Source organism: Esox lucius, chromosome 6 (genome assembly GCF_011004845.1).
Source record: "Esox lucius isolate fEsoLuc1 chromosome 6, fEsoLuc1.pri, whole genome shotgun sequence".
NCBI lineage: Eukaryota > Metazoa > Chordata > Actinopteri > Esociformes > Esocidae > Esox > Esox lucius.
In genome coordinates, this window is record NC_047574.1 from 25,978,334 (window position 1) to 25,993,025 (window position 14,692).

At 44.3% G+C, this 14,692-nt stretch overlaps 2 protein-coding genes across 6 annotated transcripts in view; one reads left to right on the forward strand and one right to left on the reverse strand.

The window, feature by feature from the left end:
- psda (pleckstrin and Sec7 domain containing a) overlaps positions 1-12,105 on the forward strand; it is a 44,903-nt gene extending 32,798 nt beyond the window's left edge. For all 5 annotated transcript variants that reach the window (XM_010870213.4, XM_010870212.4, XM_010870215.4 and 2 more), the window contains 7 exons: positions 3,113-3,156; positions 5,942-6,120; positions 6,521-6,591; positions 6,683-6,840; positions 7,355-7,499; positions 8,160-8,303; positions 9,810-12,105. In XM_010870213.4, the coding sequence (XP_010868515.2) occupies positions 3,113-3,156; positions 5,942-6,120; positions 6,521-6,591; positions 6,683-6,840; positions 7,355-7,499; positions 8,160-8,303; positions 9,810-10,082 (1,014 nt within the window). In that variant the 3' untranslated portion in view covers positions 10,083-12,105. The remainder of the gene's footprint in view (positions 1-3,112; positions 3,157-5,941; positions 6,121-6,520; positions 6,592-6,682; positions 6,841-7,354; positions 7,500-8,159; positions 8,304-9,809) is intronic.
- A 62-nt stretch (positions 12,106-12,167) lies between these two features.
- Positions 12,168-14,692, reverse strand: part of LOC105010701 (nuclear factor of kappa light polypeptide gene enhancer in B-cells 2 (p49/p100)) — a 34,717-nt gene continuing 32,192 nt past the window's right edge. Inside the window, exons 28-32 of the mRNA XM_034292839.1 lie at positions 13,973-14,181; positions 13,764-13,845; positions 13,512-13,675; positions 13,012-13,123; positions 12,168-12,839 (exon numbers count right to left, since the gene is read on the reverse strand). Of these exons, the coding sequence (XP_034148730.1) occupies positions 12,766-12,839; positions 13,012-13,123; positions 13,512-13,675; positions 13,764-13,845; positions 13,973-14,181 (641 nt within the window). The 3' untranslated portion in view covers positions 12,168-12,765. The remainder of the gene's footprint in view (positions 12,840-13,011; positions 13,124-13,511; positions 13,676-13,763; positions 13,846-13,972; positions 14,182-14,692) is intronic.

Genomic DNA, 14,692 nt, shown 5'->3' on the forward strand with positions numbered 1-14,692 from the left:
GACAAAAAACACAGAGGAAGTACGTCATTTTTGCCTCATCCCAAAATTCAGAAAAGTTCATGGAAGTGGGGAAGGCACTTTAGGTTAGGGGATAAGATGAAAGAATTATCTGGGATGAGGTAGGGTGGAAGAGTTCTTTAACAGTCCAGCCTTGAGCGTAGCCTACTACAAAAGCTCTGTCACCTGGGGTGTAATAAATTATTTTTAAAGAAACCAATATAAATTTGGTGGGTTAGCCTGTTGGAGCTGCATGCCCTTTGGGGACATTTGCTACTTATTGCCTTTCCCTGAGAGTCCAGTAAGTACTGTTGCCGTCAGGAAATCTATCTAAGCTAGCTGGTCCAAAGTAACTAAATTCCAATGATATTGTAGACAAGGCCTAAGTAGATATATTATAATTATTCAGGGGTGGCAAAAACAACTAGACAGGGTGAACACAGTTTAATAGATAATGGCTGGTGGCTAATATTTTTTGGCTCAATTGGCTAACATTAGCCGGCTGCAGCCAGTGTTGCTCTGTTTAGTGGGTCCTGTTCATGATGTTGACAATAGTGCAAAGATATATGAAAACCCAATTTTTCCAAAACCTAAAACATTACTTTTTGGGGAACTTGATTGTGCAAAGTTAGTACGTCTTTGACCACACTACTTTGATACTTTAGTCAGCAAATACAAACTACCTTAGTGAGCTACCTACCTTAAAGTGCACACTCCTAATGAAGGGTACAAATGACAACTTTACAGTGTACTACTACAAGGATTTGTTCCCCTTTAAGAACTAATCTAAAACTTTAATTTTGTGAGTGCACACGAGAATTATTTTTAGCCATTACCAGATTGAGTGAGGTTCAGCGGGGGATTATTTTCCTGAGTGACCTGGAAATGTTAGATATCAATCAGTTGTGTAAGACCCTTTGGATCTATTCGTTTAGTAGTGTTATAGTTTCTATGTAATGATTTACATTATGTTCTATACATTCCTCATACCTTTTATTCCCGCCCCCCTTTTTTGTAAATTACATCTCACCCACAAAATAGTAGCAGTATTTGTAAGGCCTTCTCAAACTGTTTTTAAAGGTACGACTGTGTCACACTGGTATCTATACAGAGTGACTTTCTATTAAGTCAAATGGAAATGGAGAGTGGAAAGATCTGCATTTTCTAAAAACATTGATATGGAAGCAAATGATTGACAATTCAAGGAGGGAGGGATCTGAACAGAAACATGGACCAGGATTTGCTGCTCAGCCAGAGAGAAATGCGCATTGAGAGAGAGAGAGAGAGAGAGAGGGGGAGAGAGAGAGAGAAGAAAGGATAGAGGGAGGGAGGGAGAAAACATACGGATGGAGAAAGGGAGCTCTCAGTCCTCTTTTGAAACTGCGATTCTATCCATTTTATTTCTCATCTGACGCACACAGGAAAGTCACAGTATGATAACTAGGGAAGATTAAAGGAATGTGAAGCGCAGAAGCTGTTTGCTCTCATATAGAGGAAGGAACATTTGAGATTGACACATATGGAGGCGAAATAAGTAAACGGTGCATGTGTGAAAACCATGTAGGTTCAAAGACAAACGCGTGAAGAGAAGCAGATCCTGATACGGGGATTACAAAGAGAGCGAAAGGAAGGGGCCGAGAACACTTGTTCAGTCCGTCATCATCGCACCACCAACCTGTCATTAAGAAAAGAGCAACAGGATGGTCTGAATCTCCACCTGCCTCTCCGTCGCATCTGGAATCTGCTGCCTTGGACACATCTGTATTGGCAAGCCTTGGATATTTGCTGTTAGATCCTGTTGGACGTGACGTAGCATCTGTTTCAGGGTTCTCTTTGACAGCTTGACTGCCTGTGTGTGGGTGGAAGTCTCTTCCTCCGTTGCCTTTCACTGTGCTGCTGTGAATTTTGTTGTCGGGAGTGTGTGTGTGTGAGCTGTGATTTATGTGTGCAGCGTCAGTCCCTCATTCACTGCTCCCATTGTCTCCTTCTGTTATGATATTTTTGGTCATCCTTCAGCCCCAAATAATCGGCTGTTGATGATCTCAGAGAGAGAGTGTGTGTGTGTGTGTGTGTGTAAAATAAGAGTGCAGGTGTTTCATCTGTGTCTTGAGCAGCACTAGTGTTACAGTGGACTGGGAATCTGTATATGCTTCAGCTCTGGCATAGTGTTTTGGCAGTTGGCTGAGATCGTTCCGGAACGACTCGCAACTTCATAGACCCGAAGTGGAATGGTGCTAAAGAATTGACTGTTGCACACCACTGTTTCTCTGTACATACATAATGAATGCCTATGGATCCATTATGCAGGAACCGGATTCCTCCTGGAGGGCTGGAGGCCAATGCTAAACTCGTCACTGGTTCCCTTAAAAACCTAGTGAACTGACTGAGCGTCTTTCTGCATGTCTGGCTAAAAAGTGACAACTCAATTAAGGGCAATTTCTCTCTCTTATCTGTACCTTTAACTGAATTTTCGTATTACGCTTGAAGGAGGCGGTATACAGAATCTGTGAGGCTCTGAGCAAAGAAAAACAGGGATGATCTGGCTTTATCCCACCCTGCACAATCTCTAACCCGTTGGCCTGTGCTCTGATTGCTACGCCACAATGATTGGTGTCAACAGCATCCACTCAGACGGGAGGAATCGCTCCCGCTCTCTCTGCTCGGTACGTGTGAGGCGGGACTTCAGGGTAATGGACCCCTTCCGCTACCCTCGCGCCCCCCGCTCTCGCTCCCTCAAACCCCTGTCGTTCCCTGACCTCCTGGGTAGGTCCCAGGACGGACAGAACCACCCGCAGGCCCGCAAAAAGAAGGCCCAGCTTGGAAAATGCAGGGTAAAGTCTATTGTTGGATTGGTTGCAATGTGGCATTATGATCAATATGACACGGCGCGATCAAGAAATCTATTCATTGACTGTTGTTTGACATGACACACAAACACCGGAAGGGTCAAAGGACACGTTCATTACACATGAATTCAAGCACGCACGCACACACACACACACGCACACGCACGCACACGCGCACATGCACACGCGCACACGCACACACACACACACACACACACAACCACGTTCATATATGTGACATCTGTTTTTTTTCTTGTCCTTCTCACTAGGCCTTGTACAACTCCATCAGAAACGAGAAACTCCAGTGGACCATGTAAGTGTATTCAGCATACGAATGATGTTTATGTTCCCATGAAAGGACGGCCATATGTCTGGGTTCATTGAGTGAGCGTGCCTTATCACACCACAACTGGGTCCTTACAGTAATTCAGTGCATTTTACATGCTGTCAGAAAGAGCACATGTCCCAACATGTTTTCTCATCTCTAGAGGATAAATGAAACAAATTGCTATAGAACTGTTAAGTGCCAACTAAAGTAGCATGGCTGATCTGCTCAGTTTTGCACAAAACACAGCAAAAACGACCCAAAAATTTGAACAGACTTTTAGTCTGTGATTTAAATATTTGATTTTTAATGTCTAATTTGAAAGAAATAATGAAAATGAATACTTTCACCATATTAAAACGAGATCACTTCAAAGAACAGCGTTGATGGAGGCGGTAAAGCAAGACATTATTCGTATCCAAAAATCGGATTTGTTGAAATGTGGTCTGAGTTGAAGCGAAATTCATTTAACCAAGCAGACTTTTAAAATTCCATTGGTTGGCTCTACGTAAAATGTTGCTAATAAAAATGGCGCTCATTTTGTGCAACAACTCAAATTGTGTTAGATATATTTTCTTTTACGGTTACAAAATGGGTTTGATGAAAGACGCTCTCGCCGGATGAGATGTTTGTTATTGGAATTAGCCTTTTGATCGGTGTAAAGCAAATTCCCACTACGGAATCAACTACTGACTGTGCCCCTATAGCATTTGCCAGACTGTTCGTGTGCCAGGGGTAGCTATTCTGGACCTAGAATTTGTGATGCCCTGAGCCCCTAATTTAAGACATAAGCTCTCCAGACTTTGTTGCCATGGATACAGTTCCCTCCTTGCCTCTCTCTGTAATTACAGGTCGACGTCACACTCCGAATCTGAAGTGCACGCAAACACACACACACACAAACAGACAGACAGACACACACACGCACATTGGGAGGTTCAGTCAGCCTATGAAGAAGTGCAAGGGGAGGATGCAGTATGTTCTCTCATCTCTTTTCACCCTTCATGGCTGCTTTCATCTTTCCCTGTCCCAACATTCCAACCCTCACCATGTGCCTCCTCTCTCTCCTCTTCTGTCCCCTCTCCTCTGTCCTCCTCTCTCTTGTCTCTCCTTATCTGTGCCCTCTTCCCTGTTCTTCTTTCTTCTCTCTTTGTCTGTCTGTATATTCCTTTTCCCTCTAGTTTGATTTCTCCCCCCACCTGATTCTTTCTCTGTGACTCCCCTCCCCACCACTTGCTCTTGCGCATTCAGGGAGGTCAGCAGTTACTTAGCAACAGCTTTAGTGTACAGTATGTGCCGATGTTTTGGTTTTCCTCTGTTCAGAATTTGAACAATGGTTAGGATGTAGCTACAAGATCCAGCAGGTGCAATGGTGTTCAGAATGTGCATATGCTATTAGCTTAAACACAAGGCTAATGCCCATGGTGGCCCTGTAGCTTAAGCTAAACCAAATTCACAGGATTCTGTGCCACTCAATGCAGTAACCGCATGTATAATTGTATCATACCGAAATGTGTATTGTAATATTGCTGTGATGTGAATATACATTTGTTCAATGTTAAATTTAAATTCAATTCAGATTGATAGGTATTCAGTCCGAAATCATTATAAGGAGACTTTGACTTGATTTTTTTAATGACGTCTGTGATTGGAGTTTAGGCTTAACACAAGTGTTATGTGGCCTGGTTTTGGGAGGGATGGTCAGCGGGGTGGTAAGAGGCTCTTCATGTTGAGACAGACCCCAGGCCTCCTGAGAGTGTTGTCAGCTGTCTCCTGATGAAGGATCTGTGTGCCTGCGTGTATGTTCTTTTGTTTTGTGTCCACACGTACGTGTGTATGTGACAGGGCGGTTAGACCCGTTTAATGCCACGCCACTCCGCCCCTGACTAACAACAATTTAAAGCTTGTCCCTTAATGAATGTGTACAGCGCCAGCTGACAGGCTTCACTGGTATATTTATCTGCTTTCAGTCGATGTGTTCAGGGGGTGGGAGACACCATCCAACCCAAATGTCAGTACAGTAAGATGCTCTCTCACATAATGGAACAGTACGATCTCTCAGTTCACAGAAAAAAGGCATCAAAAATCACCACGGTCAGTCAGAGAGGATCTGTTATCTAACAGTGAGTCACTTGCCACTCATACTGATCCAGATCGTTCTTCCTACAGTTTTTAATGGGATAAATTCATTTTAGGTATTTGAATGATCAGTGACAGTTTTTAATGGAATACATTCATTTTAGGTATTTGAATGATCAGTGACTGGACCCAATTTTATTTGGTGTGTGTTGGTGCAGAGTTCTGCAAGCATTCTGTTTAGACCCAGTTCAGATCCAGCATTCCTGTACTGAAAGCAGAATGAACAATATTCATAGCTTGGAGGTAGGAGGCTCATAATATCTAAATCCATTATCAAATGCATTCAGGCTGCCACTCTTCTGAGAGCCTCTGGAGTTCTGTCCCTGGCTGTTCTTGTGAACATTTCTCAGTGATTGACCAGCAAGCTGCTCTGCTGGGACATCAAGGGATGTGGCTTCTCACTGTGGGTGAAAGACAGCCAGTGACCGTGAATACCTTGGAGAGGCCTTGACGTGAGTGGTAGCCTGGGTGCATTCGATAATGGCTTAAGATATTACCGGTCTCTTACCTTCAAGCTACGACGACTGCTCCTTCTTCATCTCGTACAGGGATACCAGATCTGAACCGGGGCAGATGAGCAGGTGTTGTTGACAAAGATGAATTCATTTCTTGTTTTTTTTATTCTCTCCTGCAGCGATGAGGAGGAGTTACGCAAGTCCTTCTCCGAGTTGGCCGATTTGCGGACTGACTCGGCCTCCCACACAATGAAGCGGATCGGCAGTGGTCTGGGCGTGGCTCAGAACTCGGATGCCCTGATCTATAAGAATGGCTTTCTCGTGCGGAAGGTCCACGCGGACTCTGATGGCAAAAAAAGTGGGTTTCCTCGATCCTCATCTGTCAACCTGTTATATTCATAGAGAAAGGTAGAGGACTCCAGTAGCGATTCACAATGAATTATGTAGTCAACTGGGTGGGACTTGCAACTTCGTTCGCTGATCCTTTCTGATTACCTGGTGAGAGTCAATTTCAACTAGGTAATCTGGAGGTATAAGCCAATTTGTTAATCTCGTGGAGAAAATACACTTCTTCAAAAGAAACATTGCCTCAATGGCAATGCCTGTGCGCTCATAGAGGTATAGTGGGAAATATGTAGGAGGGCGAATTCTGTTCTCTGTGGCTGCGTTTGATGAATCACCATGTTCAAATAAACATCCCATCTGAGAGCAGCAGGTAGTTAGTGCATATTTAACTTGTTTCTATTCCTGGTTTTCAGCTCCTCGGGGGAAAAGAGGCTGGAAGACTTTTTACGTCATGCTAAAGGGACTGGTCCTCTACCTGCAGAAGGTACGCCAAACCACACCCCTCCCACCACCCGCATTTCCCACTCTCCGATTGGACGTGTGCGATAGCGTTCTGCTCTCTGACTGGTCCGTAGGGAGAGTACCGTCCGGATAAGCAGCTGTCTGAAGAGGATCTAAAAAACGCTGTGTCCATCCATCACTCTCTGGCCATGAAGGCAACAGACTACAGCAAGAGGCCCAATGTTTTTTACCTGCGCACCGCAGACTGGAGAGTGTTCCTCTTCCAAGCACCGTGAGTCTCGCTGTCCTCCTTCAATACTCCTCCACCTTCACCCACTCGATTTCTATCTCTGCCCGGTGCACATTTTTTTGTGATTTCCCACTGTTTAGAATGTAGTTATCTGACCTAGTTTGTATTGGTTTGTATTTGCCTCAGTACATGACTGTCTCTGCCTTCTACAAATTTGTGCTGTACTGCCTGTCCCATAAACACACTAGTTATTGAGTGCTGAGTGGGAACTGCTCTTGTCTTAGAGCTCCAGGCTCTGATACAGATTGATGATCATGATGCGTGTTGGTCCCAGGAGGACAGCGTCGTCTGGGATGTCCTAGATACACACTTTCTTTTAGGGTCGGGATCAATTTCAATTTAGAAGTGAATAAAAAAACGTAGAACTGAGGATAAGTGTCACTCTTCCTCCTTTGATGACCTGCTGTTCCCTGTGTTCTGTAACTGTGTTCTGTGACGTCTAGTTCTGGCAGTCAGCAGCCACAGCTTGACCACTGATTTTAACTCTCTGTCTCAGTAATGCAGAGCAGATGCAGTCGTGGATCACCCGGATCAACACAGTGTCGGCCATGTTCTCAGCGCCTCCTTTCCCCGCTGCCATCGGCTCTCAGAAGAAATTCAGCCGCCCTCTGCTTCCAGGCTCCAGCACCAAGCTGTCTCAGGTACACAGATCCCTCTACCCTGACCCCCTCCCCTCTCTCAGCCCTCTCTCTTCCCGCTCTCACCCTCCCATATCTCTCCTTTCTCTCCCTCCCTTCTTTCTTTCTCTCATCCCTCTCTTTCTCCCTCTGCTCTCGCTCCTCTATTTCCCTTTCCCTCCCTTCTTTCTCTCATCCCTCTCTTTCTCCCTCTGCTCTCTTTCTATTTCTCTTTCTACAACCCCTCTCTCCCATCTATTTCCCTCGCCCTCCCCTCTTTCTCTCTCCTTCCCCTCTCTTCACTCTCTCTCATCCCTCTGTTTCTCCCCTCTTTCTCTCAACCTTCCCTCCCTCCCATCCTTCCTCATCTATCTTTTTCTCCCTCCCCTCTCACCCCTCTCTCATCCCTCTCTTTCTCTTTCTCCCTCCCCTCTTTCTCTCATCCCTCTCCAACCCCTCCCCTCTATTTGTCTCCCTCCCTCCCTCCCTCCCTCCCTCCCAGTATTGCTACCCAGTATCTAAGATCAACCCCAGAAACGTGTCAATGAGGCAGATCTTTAAAGACACAGTCCTCCATTCATCTCAGCAGTACAGAGTACAATTTCTCAAATCCACATTGAGCAGAATTAGGCAGAATGTGTTATCGCTACATTAACGGTTCTCGTTTGCCTTGGACTCTGACAGGAGGAGCAGGTGAAATCCCATGAGACACGCTTCCGTACCATCTCCTCTGAGCTGAACGAGCTCAATGCTGTAATTCCAGACAAAAAGGCCAAAGTTCGGGACCTAGAAGAGCACAAGCAACGGGAGGAGTACCTGGAGTTTGAGGTGAGAGGTTGTCATTGTTTGACTGGACAGTGTTGTTTTGTAATTTTTTTTTTACATATTTGTACATATGGATATTTGAGCTAAATTCCAACCACGTTCATTGATAAAGGTATTCCAATTTCACAAATCACACAAAATTATTTCACTTTAATAATTTGTGCAAGGAAAAGAAACAAAATATGTATAATTAGTACACCCCTTACTTTGCCATCACATAAAAAAGCTAAAATTAGAATCAGGTGCACCAAAACAGGTGCAAATCAGTTTCAAAGTGTATGAGTCAACTGTCAAAAAGACACTGCAGAAAGTTTCCCTGCATGGGAGGTCAGGAAGGAAGAAGCTATTGCTCTCAAAACCTAAAATCAAGACTTGACTGGTTTGCCAGAAAACACCTGGCAAAAACAGACAAAAACCACAATGACAGATGCCATGTTTTTCGAAAAGTATGTTCTGTCCATCCGAACATGGGTCTTGCAACATGACAATGATCGATCCAAAACACTCAAGCTAAGCTACAACAGAATGGCTCAGATGGAAGAAATGGAGGCTTAGGGAATGGCTGAATCAAAGCCCAGATCTTAATCCTGTCAAAATGCTGTGGGGAACATGAAAGAAAGTCCTCAAACATGACAATGTTTAAACTACTTTAAAGAAGAGTCAGCAAGATTTCTTAATAGTTGAAATAAGAGACCGATAGATAGTCTCTAATGTATACCAAAACTAATGGTTAAAGTACATTTCAGCCAAAGGGGGTAACATCAGCTTCTGAGGCTAGGAATATACTTCTGTACTTTTCCACTCTATGAAAATACACTTCAGTGGATTTTTGATGAATAGGTGATTGTAAAGTAAAATCTTTGTTTCATTAGTAAAAAATTAGGTCACCTTTATCTGTCACCTGTTAAAATCCACATGTCCAAATATGTAAAAACAAAATGGTAATATGTAAAAAATCCAGGGGATGTACTTACTTTTTCATATGAATGTAGTTGCTAGTCACAGCTGAATAACCAGATTTGTGTCAGTTTGGCAGGGTTAAGTTGGATATTCAGAATGTTTATGGCTGCCAAATTGGCCACCAAATGTTCCACCACAGATCAATTCCAGGCTGGACAAATTAGAAGAGTATAGTATGCCAGAATTCAGGATAGATTACCAGTGTTTACACAGGAACCCCATTTTATGTAGATTGGTTACACTTTATTTTGAGAGTCCCAAATTCCATTTCTAGATGTTTTATAGATTGTTTGTGGAACATTTCTTGATAGTAGTGTTATTTGTTAACAAGCATCTTCTTTCTAGGGTCAGGTTTAGACAAAGGTTTAGGGTTACTAGATAGTAAAAAAGTGTTACCTATATTTAGTTTTCCACATTTTGACCAACTACATCAGTTCTTTGTACACATCTTTTTGACCAGTCAGCTGATCTCACTGGTTAAAACACTGGTGCTACAGTAGCTTTTCAGAATTCTTAATCCTCACATGGAGGGTTCTCTCTCTCGTCCAGAAAACCCGCTACGGGACGTATGCCATGCTGTTAAGGGCTAAGATCCGTAGTGGGGAAGAGGACCTGTCCCTGTTCGAGTCACGCCTCTTTGACGACAGCGGTCTGCAGAGGGCCCACTCCAGCCCCACCCTGCGGGAGGAGAACAGCAGCAGCAGCCAGGCCAGCTGCGCCAAAGAGGGACCCAGCAGCAGCCAGGCCAGCACCAGGGGCAGCAGTAAGGCCAAGCGCTCCGAGCCCCAGAGACACAGCTACAGGCAGGCTGTGAAACAGTGAGAGGGACCCTGGAGGATGTCAAGGTGGACGGGGCGGTTTAAACGACTGGACTCATTTATCCGTGTCAGCGGATACAGAGGGACAACTGGTTTGTCTGGTCTCCGTGACGGGGAAGTTTGACAGGGTGGGGAGGACGAGTGGGATAGACATGTTGCATGCTTCTATACAGAGGAACCCGAGGTTCTGGATGTTCCAGTGCAAATTATACAGGACAGTAGAGACACATTGTCCTGTTACAATACCGCTATACAAATGATATACTCCTGTGTGTGCGTACATCACAGGATATAGGCACTTCTCTTTCATTTCAACATGCTTTGGACCAAATTTAGTTGAGAGCCAAGACAGACATCTGAATATTACATAATTTTACATAGAATTATTAGCAAATAGATGAGTTTTGTTGAAATGTGTAGGTTTTCAACCAACCCCCCTTATAGCACAGATCACATCCCCGTGTGTACAGTGAGTAGTGGCGCCAACCACCCAGAACAGACAAACAGAGCTGCATCAGCTCATCAGACGGTTCCCATGGAGACTATACGGAACACGTGCACATGTGAGGACAGCGAAGAACCACTGCGCCGTGACCTCAACCTACTCACAATGCATTTGGAGGAAACTGGAGGGATGCCGAATTCTTTACCAGAGAGGATTAATTAGAAACAACACAGCAGGTTATTGGACAGACTTTATGATGCTGCATGCACATAATTTGGGTTTCATAGTCTGTTATCATTTGTTATTCTAAGGACTTTTATTGTGACAAACTGCACCGGCCCAGGGCCTTTTTGAGTTACTGTGAAGCTCTGCTGAATGTCATTATTTCAAGGGCCCTTTTACACAGATCTCCTATGACACCGCTGCTAATCTTTGAGCGATTTGTCCTACTAGTGGGTGGTTGAAGTAGATTGATCACAATAGCTGGCTATCTAGCCACTTAATGAGCTTTGACGAGTAAAAGGATTGCTTGCCTATCAGGAGATCGAAGACAAACGTCAAGAACGTTTATGAGAAGACAATCTTTTCATTCTCGTGTCATTTTATTTGCATTGCTGAAACATAAATAAAGCTTAGTGTACAGCACATCTCAGCTACATGGCAAAGGAAAGTTTTTATAGGAACTAATCCGATCCCTGACAACAAATTAATTCAAACGTTGGTTGAATGTTGATTTAAATTCATTATCATGAATTGTACTGAGGAAAGAAAATAAAGGAGGCAATGCCAGTGCCTACCACACACAGATAAATGTCTAAAATCATGTAACATGTATATTTTAAAATAGAATGTCATGGCGCAGCATAGCCATTTTCTACTCAGGCTGGCAGTGTTGTCTGTAAACCTGTGCAGTAATGCCATAGAATGGTCACCAGGGGGTGCTGTTACAATAGGAAACTATAGCCTCAGGAGGTGAAAGTGACTTGACTGTAAGATGCACTAGTTTTCTTGGTGATGTCACAGACCTAGAGAGAAGGCTCACTGCTTTCGGTAAATGTGACCGAGGTGACATAAAAGGTGTTGTGCGAAAGGCTGTGTTCATACCCAGTTGGTCTATGTAAGTCTGTGGGGACCATGCCTGGGCGAGGCATGATATGTGCAGTCATGCAGAATTCCCCAGTCTATTGGGTGTGTCTCCTTCCCACTGTGTAAATATGAGGCGGTATGGGGAGAGACCATAGGCAGTAGACCTAAGGCTAGAATATATTCAAGACACTTTTGTGTAGGGCTTCTAATGTGATAGAACACAGGTTATAACTTAACACCCTTCTGCACTTTTGGAAATGATGACCTAGTGTTGGGAAGTGAAACATCTATTTATTTTTTTGCTTATTGGTTAACTTGGTCTTGTCAAGTATTTGTCATTGTCAAAACATGTATTCTGCTCTTTCTGTACAGGTTTTTACTGGACTCAATCATTCCCCATAGAACCACAGCATCTGATTGCTAAGTCATGTAATGTATTATTTTCCTTGATTAGGTGTCAATAACACATTAAAGTTTTGCTCCCAGTCAAATATACTAAGTGGTTTGTATCTTTTGGATGCATAGAAGAGAAAAATAAATACATTTTGAAAAGATCTCTGTAGCAGGAGAAATTCATTTATTTCAATAACATACAGTTAAAATAAAACTATTACACAGCAAATACACTTAAACTGTCCCCATCCGCAATATGGCTTTACAATATATTTTGATAAATGAAAAAACAATTTAATACACAGTATTAGTAAAATATTGTCAGCCAATAAATATGCGTGATAAACAGATTGATAATTGCATTGATCTACTGGAGGTTGCACATTATTTGTAGTTTGTGGAAGGTGCAAATAAAGAAGCCATGGTTTTTCTGTCACTTTCACTGTGAGAGATAACGGACGAGGATAGAAGGCCACTTTGAAAGTTCAAGACATATTGAGATGATGTTTCCGTCAACTCTCCGAGTAAAACTAACTGGCTGCATGAGAAAATGAACATCTGTCTGGACGTACGGCAGAGCTTGATCCACTTGAAATTGTCAGCTAGTCAAGGTTGAATAATGAAGCCAAATGAATTCTGTACTCATTGTAAAGAACTGGTCTGATGTCAGATTCTGGCGTTCAGTCAGTGTGCTGAATGGAGTTGGGATGATGAAATGTGGGATTGAAGTCTCCCTCGTGCCGATTCATACCCTTCCTGGCAGTCACGGATTGGCCAGGGGCGGCTCCTCCAACCCCTCTATTGGCTGACTCCCGAAACCGCTGTCTACGGTCTGATCTGATTGGCAGAGTGGGTAGATTGACTTACTTTGTATTTCATAGCAGGCACGAACAAAGACAAGCGAGTTTTGGATCAATTCTGCTGTTTTTTTGTGTCCGGGGAAAGGATCATCAGCCATGTGACCTCAGCAGCGAATGACAGAAAGGTGAGAGAGAATGTGTGGTGGTACCTGTGCTCTGTTTGTCCTCTCTCCGCTCCGCCTGTCTCAGAAGTCTCACCCCGTCGGTCAGACCCAGCGACTGCAGAGCCTCCACCAGTCCTTCCACGGGACCTCCACCCAACTACAAACAAAGACAGAACGTCAACACACACTCGGACGCTGTCAGTTGTACACTCTACAAGCAGGGCAGTGATGTGTCTTATGTCGCTACATACTACTACCACTCCACTTCAGCGCCTGTATGTTCTGATCTCATCTCACCCCCCCACCCCCACCCCCACCCCTCCCGTTCAAGGGCACAGGGTCAAACTATAGCTCAGCGCCTGTGGACGGACAGCATGTTGCCAGTTAAGGGCCTTTTTCAAGGGCCCTACTGAATGGAAATGCCATCGATTCCGGCCCTTTTTGTTCCCGTTATTGCCTGACCGAGGAATCATCCTGGGCTGTCTACAAGTTTGCATGTGTACGTGAACAGATGCACATCGCGCACACACACACACACAACTCACCTGGTAATTCTCCAGCAGCTTGTGACAGGGTGAGGGACTCTCCTGGTACAGATGGGCCAACGACAGCATGTTGAGCCTCTCGGCCAGCTGTCTCCAGGGCACGTGACTCAGACGGAGTACCTCGCACAACTTGCTGAGTGTCTCGGCGGTCATCTGCTCGCCCTCTGCTGAGGAGAGCGGGAGCACTGGTTGAGCGACCGGATCTACCGCCGCCGATTTCATGTCAAATTAGTCACGTGACGGTTGCCTTACCTTCCGTCCTGCTCGGTTTGGGCTTTTTACTTGGCTGCTGGCTGGGCTTGGGACTCTGTCTGGAATCTAAAAGGTTTCTCACCTGTTGCGGGGAAGGGGGGGCAGAGCGCTATGTAAGTTCTATGCCAACAATCTCAGAGCAGCCTCCATCCACACCTCAGAAATGTTTGCTGAATTCATGTCGAGTCGATGAGATTTATCCATCATACCTTTTGACATTTAGCCAGGTCAAAGGGCGTGTGGCCGGTTGCCGGTCTCTTACGAGGGTTGACTGGCGCCCTCTCTGCTGCTGACGTGTTTGGTGGCTCATTGATTTCCAGCCCTTTGAACTGTCTTATTGGCTCCTCCTCTTGCTCCTCATCCGACGAAGAGGAGCTGAAGAACAGCGGCTCATCGTTCTCAACATTCTTATCGGCTCCTGAGGAAAGAGGGATAGGATTCATTGATATTCATTAAGCAGACACTTTTCCAAAGTGAAGGGTACATGGTGATGCTCTACTAACAAAACGTGTACACTTGAAACCTGCCAACCCCTAACAGGCTGTAACAAAACATGTATTTGACGTGTGTGGAGGGTGATGAGGTTTCCCCTTTGTGCCACAACCAAACATTAAAACAACCCAAACTCGTATTTCAGTCAGACATTCTAACCACTCTTTTTTGACACATGAGAATATCTGAATCATGATGTGGTACTGGTCATGTTGAACTCTTCCCTAATCACCTCACACTGTCAGTCAAGACAAACGACCACACTCATATTGTCAACAAATCATTTTGGGGGGGGGGGTTGAACTTGAGGACTTTTAATAATCTGCTAACTATCCTTGAAGAGCTGAACATTAAGTAAAATGGAAGTATTAGACTAAAAAATATAGTTTTTTAAACATTCTCAGTAGTTGCTCAACATTTTGTTTCACATTCCCAGA